The following is a 7,050-nucleotide window of genomic DNA, read 5'->3' as shown; positions in this document are numbered from 1 at the left end:
TAGTGTTAGATATTTCTAATATACCATTCCCTTGTTTCCCCTTTACATTTTTTATTTACTTAATGGTTTCCCCAGTAATTACAATTAAAACCTTACTTAAAGCAATCTAGTTTGCTAGCTTTAATTTCAATAGGAAACAGAAACTTTACCCCAATATATTTCCATTTGCTCCCCTCTCCTTTGTGCTATAATTGTCATACAATTTGTATCTTTACACATTTTAAGCCCCTTCAGTTTTATAATTAATGCTTTATGTAGTTTTCTTTTAAATCAGACAGAAGAACTACAAACAAAAATACATATTGTCATTTATATTTACCTATGTAGTTACCTTTACCAGTGTCTGTATTTTTGTGTATGGATTGAAGTTACTATCTAGTGTGCCTTTACTTCGGCCTGTATTTTTTTTGTAGGCCAGGTATTCTCTCAATTTTTGTGTATGTAACAATGTCTTAATGTTATAAGGTCTTAATAACACCTTCATTTTTGCTAGATATAAAATTTTGGTTGAGAGGGTTCTAACACTTTGAATATGTCATTCAAATGAATTCTAGCCTCTATTTTCTTAAGGTTATTTGTTTTGAGTGAGAGAGAGTGAGTGCACATGTGTGCACACACAAGAGTGGGGCAGGGGCAGACAGAGAGGGAGAGAGAGAGAATCCCAAGCAGGCTCCACACTGTCAGCACAGAGTCTGATGTGGGGCTCAAACTCACGAACCATGAGATCATGACCTGAGCTGAAATCAAGAGTGGGAGGTTTAAGTGACTGAGCCACCCAGGCAGCCCTAGCCTCTGTTATTTCTGATGAAAAATCAGCTGTTACTCTTATTGAGGATACCTTGTACTCAGTCATTTCTCTTGCTACTTTCAAGATTCCCTCTTTAGCTTAGCTTTTAATAGCTTATGATATGTTTGGTGGTAGATCTCTTCAAGTTTATCTTACTTGGAGTTTTCTAAACTTGAATATGCAGATTCATAATTTTCATGAAATTTGGAAAATTTTCAGCCATTTCTTCAAATATTCTTTCCATCTCTTTCCCTCCTTTCTGGGACTCCCATTATGCTGTTGGTATCCTTGAAGGTGGTCCCAAGCCTCAGTTTTTTTGTTTTTTTGGTTTTTTTCTTTTTTTGGTGTCTCAGTTTTTTTTTTTTTAATTTTTTCAATATATGAAGTTTATTGTCAAATTGGTTTCCATACAACACCCAGTGCTCATCCCAAAAGGTGCCCTCCTCAATACCCATCACCCACCCTCTCCTCCCTCCCACCCTCCATCAACCCTCAGTTTGTTCTCAGTTTTTAAGAGTCTCTTATGCTTTGGCTCTCTTCCACTCTAACCTCTTTTTTTTTTTCTTCCCCTCCCCCATGGGTTTCTGTTAAGTTTCTCAGGATCCACATAAGAATGAAACCATATGGTATCTGTCTTTCTCTGTATGGCATATTTCACTTAGCATAACACTCTCCAGTTCCATCCATGTTGCTACAAAGGGCCATATTCCATTCTTTCTCATTGCCACGTAGTACTCCATTGTGTATATAAACCACAATTTCTTTATCCGTTCATCAGTTGATGGACATTTAGGCTCTTTCCATAATTTGGCTATTGTTGAGAGTGCTGCTATAAACATTGGGGTACAAGTGCCCCTATGCATCAGTACTCCTGTATTCCTTGGGTAAATTCCTAGCAGTGCTATTGAAGCCTCAGTCTTTTCAGTTTTCTTCTTTTTCTTTCTGTTCCTCATTCAAGATAATCTCAACTGACTCATCTTTAAATTCACTGATCTTTTGTCAATCCAAATGTGCTCTTGAGCTTCTCTAATGAATTTTTCATTCCAGTTATTATACTTATCAGCTCCCTAATTTCTATTTGATTCTTTCTTACAATTTCTCTTTATTGATATTGTTTGGGGAGATGTTATTCTCATACCTTCCTTTAATTCTTTATATATGGTTTCCTGTAGTTCTTTGAACACATTTATAATAGATGATATAAACTCTTTGTGTACTAAGTGCAACATCCAGGCTTGCTTTGGACAGTTTTTCTTGATTGCTTATTCTTTCTCGCACACAGACCATACTTTCCTGTTTCTTTGCATCGCTCACTTTTGTTGTTTTCAAAACTGGACATTTTAAATATAGCAATTTCCAACTGTGGAATCAGATTTTTTCCCCTCTCAACCCAGAGTTTATTGTTACTACCAGTTTTTATTAACAATGATGATGTTTACTTAGTGACTTTCCTGGGCTAATTCTATGAAATGTGTATTCTTTTCATGTTGAGCTTTGTTTAGTGGTCAGTTAATAATTGGACAGACATTTCCTTAAAATGCCTGAAACCAATAAACCTCTGAACCTTTGCTTAGAGGCTGTATTTTAGAGCACATTTTCAACACCCTGGCAGTTTACAATTCTGCCTTAGCCTTCACATCCTGTTTTCCAGAAACAGTATGATCAAGATCAGCCAGTATGAAAGATCAAAGTCTTTGTAGGACATACACACAGCTTTGAACATGTCCACAGCCTTTAGAAATCCAGGAATTCATTACAGTTTTTCAAAGCAGCCTATTAACATCATTCCCAGGTTTTCCTATTAAACTGTTTTCCCTCAACAGGTGTTGAGGTGTTACCACCTCAGGCAGCTGTGATGTTCAACAAATGCCATGATTTTTTTTTCAACAAATGCCCTGGGAAAAGAGTTTTTCCACTGAGCAAACTCTGACTCAGGTCAATAAAGACAAGCCCTGTGCATGGGGCTTTCCCAGAGAGCTGCCATATAGGTCGAATAGTGACAACTCCTGGCAATGGTGCTTTTTGAGAATATTGGTTATTAAAACCATTGGTTTTCACAGCTAACATGACTGTAAGGCTGCTGGTTTATGAGGCTACTGCAGAGCTGGGGGCAGGGGCATGGGAACAGGACAAGTTAAAACATGACAAAGCTTACAATTCTTACCAAGATTCAGCTGTTTTTCCTTGAATAAATGTTCTTCAAATTGATGCAAGTCCTTGGTTAATTCCCAGAGTTCTGAAAAAGTTGATTTTGACAATATTCTGCCAGTGTTCTTATTGCTTTTATGGAGGATATTTTCAGAAGTCCTTACTCTGACCAATCCAGAACTGCTTCCACATGTGGTTTTAATAACAGAAGATATGTTATACCAACAACTAAGAAATGATAAAGCATGTCACTTGCTGAGTTAACAGATGTTGACATTTAAATACACCCTGAAATGACTTAGCATTGATACTATGAAATGAACCAGAAGCTTCCCATAAATTTCTTTTCAGAAAAAGTTCATATTCTTAATTCTCGCCTTTTCAGTACCTTGATCTAATACAGGACATTTTATTTGCCTCAATTACTTTAGTGAAATGTGCCATCCTTGACTCTTTCCTCACATCCGTTATTTCCCTGCCCAAATCATCCTGATTAGCTACTTTATTCTAACATAAACTGGACTGTGCAATTCAGCTGCTCATAAGTTTCTAATAGTTTCATCTCCTATAGAACTCACAATCCTCTATGATCTATGTGCAAAATATTTTTCCAAGCCCATTCTCAGCTCCCCCATTAATGTCCTATACTCCAGCCAAATTCTTGCCTTTTCCCAAATCTACTCTTTGAGCTCTTTTAATTCCCTTGGCCTGAAATACCATCTCCATTTACAAACAAGTGAAATTCCATTGTTCCTCTAAAATGGTTCAAATGTCTATTCCTCAACCTTATCATTCTTCTCTTGCCTTTCTTTCTTGTAGTGACATACATTATTGCTTTTCTTATAGCTCATTATACTGCATCATTCTCAAACTGCCCACAGGACAGTGAACATATCTACTTGCCTTTGCATTGCTGTTAAACATATATACACATATTTCAAGAAACATACGTAGCATTTGGGGTGCCTGGGTAGCTCAGTTGATTAGGCATCTGACTTCAGCTCAGGTCATGACCTCACGGTTTGTGAGTTTGAGCCCCGCGTCAGGCTCTGTGCTGACAGCTCAGAGCCTGGATCCTGCTTCGGATTCTGTGTCTCCTTTCTCTATCTGCCCCTCCCTTATTCTGCCTCTCTCAAAAATGAATAAACTTTTGGGGCGCCTGGGTGGCGCAGTCGGTTAAGCGTCCGACTTCAGCCAGGTCACGATCTCGCGGTCCGTGAGTTCGAGCCCCGCGTCAGGCTCTGGGCTGATGGCTCGGAGCCTGGAGCCTGTTTCCGATTCTGTGTCTCCCTCTCTCTCTGCCCCTCCCCCGTTCATGCTCTGTCTCTCTCTGTCCCAAAAATAAATTAAAAATGTTGAAAAAAAAAATGAATAAACTTTTAAAAAAAATTTTTAAATAAACATGGGGCATTAAAGAGATACTTAAGAATTTGTCTCTTTTCATCACACATCATTATTTGCCATTTTAAAACAATAAATAAAAATAAATACTACCTTGGTATGCCACAAAATCTGATTGCCACCCCAGTTTCACAAGAGAAAAGTTTCTAGGCATTATGTGGAAAAAAAAGGATCTCACCAATTTTGGCAAACACTGGGTTAAATAAAACTAAACAGTTTCTTTTCTAGACATTTTACAAATGTTACCATCTAATGTGTATAATCAATCTCCAATTTAGCATTCATTATTTTCCAAACAACTAATCACAGAACTCTTTTTGTGCTGAACATCCCAAGGGACTAGTGTTCAGCAAAACACATTTGGAAAATGCCGGTCTAATTCTTTAAACACTAAGTATAAACAAAGTGATCTATTCTTTGTTCTTTTTAATTATCCAAGTTTACTTTAAACCTAACTACTGCATCTTTATAACTGAATCAGCTAAAATTAAGCTCTACTATAAAACAGGAAACCCAAAAAGTAGCAATGGCTTGAATGTGTGGCAATGGTTCTCTTTACTATGCATTAGAATATGACTTAAAGTGCTTGTTAAAACACAGATTTTCAGGCTCTACCCCTGGATTCTCATTTAGTAAATCTAGAATGGAGTCAAGAATCTGCATTTCTAATAAGTTCTCAGGTGATGGTGAGGCTGCTAGTACAGGGACCACACTTTGACGTAAGGATTTTATTGTCTCAAGTAATATGAAAGGTCGAGGCTGGTACAGAAGCTCCAGAATGTTAAGGACATTAGCCCCTTCTAACTTGCTACTCCATCACCCCAGTCAGGGTGTCATCCTGACTTTCATCAAAGTCACTTCATGATCCAAGGAGGCTGCCTAAATTCCAACCACCATGTTCACTTCTAAGCAATAAAAAAGGGGTAAAGGCAAAAGAGCACATCTCCCAGCTAAGTCAGCTCCTTTTAAGCAGCCTTATTTGCAAGAACTTATGCAAAAGACCTCAACTAATGGTTAGGAAATGGTAAATGTAGTCTTTTAGGCAAATACATTACCATCCCAAATGAAACTGGGACCTATTATTAACAAAGAAAAGAAGGCTGGGTTTTAAATAGGCAACTAGATACTCTACCATACTACTTTAGTCCATATACACTTCAATCACCAAGTTCAACTGGTCTGCCTTCTAATTATTTCATAAATTTGTCCCATGAGTTTCATCACTATCTCTATTTCTCTAGACCTTGTTTTCATCATTTCTCACCTACTTTATTTTAACAGCCTTCTAACCAGTCTCCCTACCTCCTATCCTGGTAGTAAGCAGAAGACGGATTTTGAAGAAGGTAAAGCTATTTAAAATTCTTCAACGACTCCACATTTTCTATAAAATGATTAGGTCTGAGTATTTTACTATTTTTACAAAGCCTTCACCCACCTACTATAGGACTATTCCCTGCCTATACTATTAAACACAACAAACTGTTTCTCCCTTCAGTGCTTTTATAATGTTTTCTCTGCCAATTAAAATACTCTTGCCCCTCCTTCAACTTTATTACTCATTCTTTAACATTTCACTAAGGTACTACCTCTTCCAGAATGCCTTCCATGACATCCCTCTTCCACAGTGTAAGTATCCCTCCTGTGCATTCCCATAAAGCTCTGTACAGAGCTATCACTGGATATTCCACATTGTATTTTGAAGATTCATTTGTATCTCTGACTTTCTCAATAGACTGTGTGCTTTATAAGTGTACAGACAATGTTTTAATTACCTTTATATCTCCAGAACTGAGTACAAAACCAATTATCATTTGTTGAATGTATCACCTTTCACCATTAGCTGGCTCATATAACTGAAAATCTGCATATGATTTGTCCAAAAATCTAATAACTTTTCTATTGTAAGTATCATAGTCTAATTATGCAATTTCAAAAAGTAACCACAGACAAAAAATCCTTCCATAACAACTCCAGTTAAATGAAATTTCAAAGTATACAATTTTTTGTATAGCCAAACATCTTTTATTTTTCACAACTGAAATACTAGACACAACCTAACTAGCTCCAGAACACTTCTAGATTTTTTCTGTTTATTTAACTAAACAGTTTTAAAAGGAACATCTGCAACAACAAAAAAATACTAATCTATCAATCAAAGTTGGCTTCACCATTTCTTGTCTTTTCCTTATATTTATTCAAGTTCTCTGTCTTTAATTCTTCTTCCTCTTTATATTGGGTATATTCAGTATCTTTTTCTGGGTTTGGAGGTGATTTCCCCTTTGGCACCAAGAAACATTCAGCATTCCAAACCTGCTCAGCAGTCATTGAACTTCTACAACAGATCAAGCTATAGAGGAGGGATTTGACATTATCATCCTGCAAGGAAAAAGACAGGTTAAAAAACAAAAGTAAAATCAAAACAAAAAGACAAACCTCTATAAGGAAGGAGGATCCAATTCAAAAATACTTTTAATCAATAACACAAAGCTAAAATCAATTTTTCCTATTTAGATTTTTTACGATTTCTACAAAATTCAATTAATTTTTATTGGAAAGGAATTATTACTCCTATAATAAAACAATGGCATTGAATTACAAGGAAAAACTGTAATAGGAAAGAGAATCACAGCTGAAATATCTCAAAAACAAGTGAGATTCCAAAAAAGAGTATTTTAAGACTATTCCTTTTCCCTTTTTTTAGGGCACTGGTCAGA

The 7,050-nt window shown here is 36.5% G+C and overlaps 1 protein-coding gene across 3 annotated transcripts in view; it reads right to left on the bottom strand.

The window, feature by feature from the left end:
- Positions 1-6,318: 6,318 nt before the first annotated feature.
- STK31 (serine/threonine kinase 31) overlaps positions 6,319-7,050 on the bottom strand; it is a 76,520-nt gene continuing 75,788 nt past the window's right edge. For all 3 annotated transcript variants that reach the window (XM_078441356.2, XM_078441349.2, XM_078441351.2), the window contains one exon: positions 6,319-6,712. In XM_078441356.2, coding sequence (XP_078297482.2) covers positions 6,485-6,712 — 228 coding nt within the window. In that variant the 3' untranslated portion in view covers positions 6,319-6,484. The remainder of the gene's footprint in view (positions 6,713-7,050) is intronic.

This window comes from Panthera onca, chromosome A2 (genome assembly GCF_046562875.1).
Source record: "Panthera onca isolate mPanOnc1 chromosome A2, mPanOnc1 haplotype 2, whole genome shotgun sequence".
Taxonomy (NCBI): domain Eukaryota; kingdom Metazoa; phylum Chordata; class Mammalia; order Carnivora; family Felidae; genus Panthera; species Panthera onca.
This window is presented reverse-complemented; position numbering and strand designations above follow the sequence as displayed.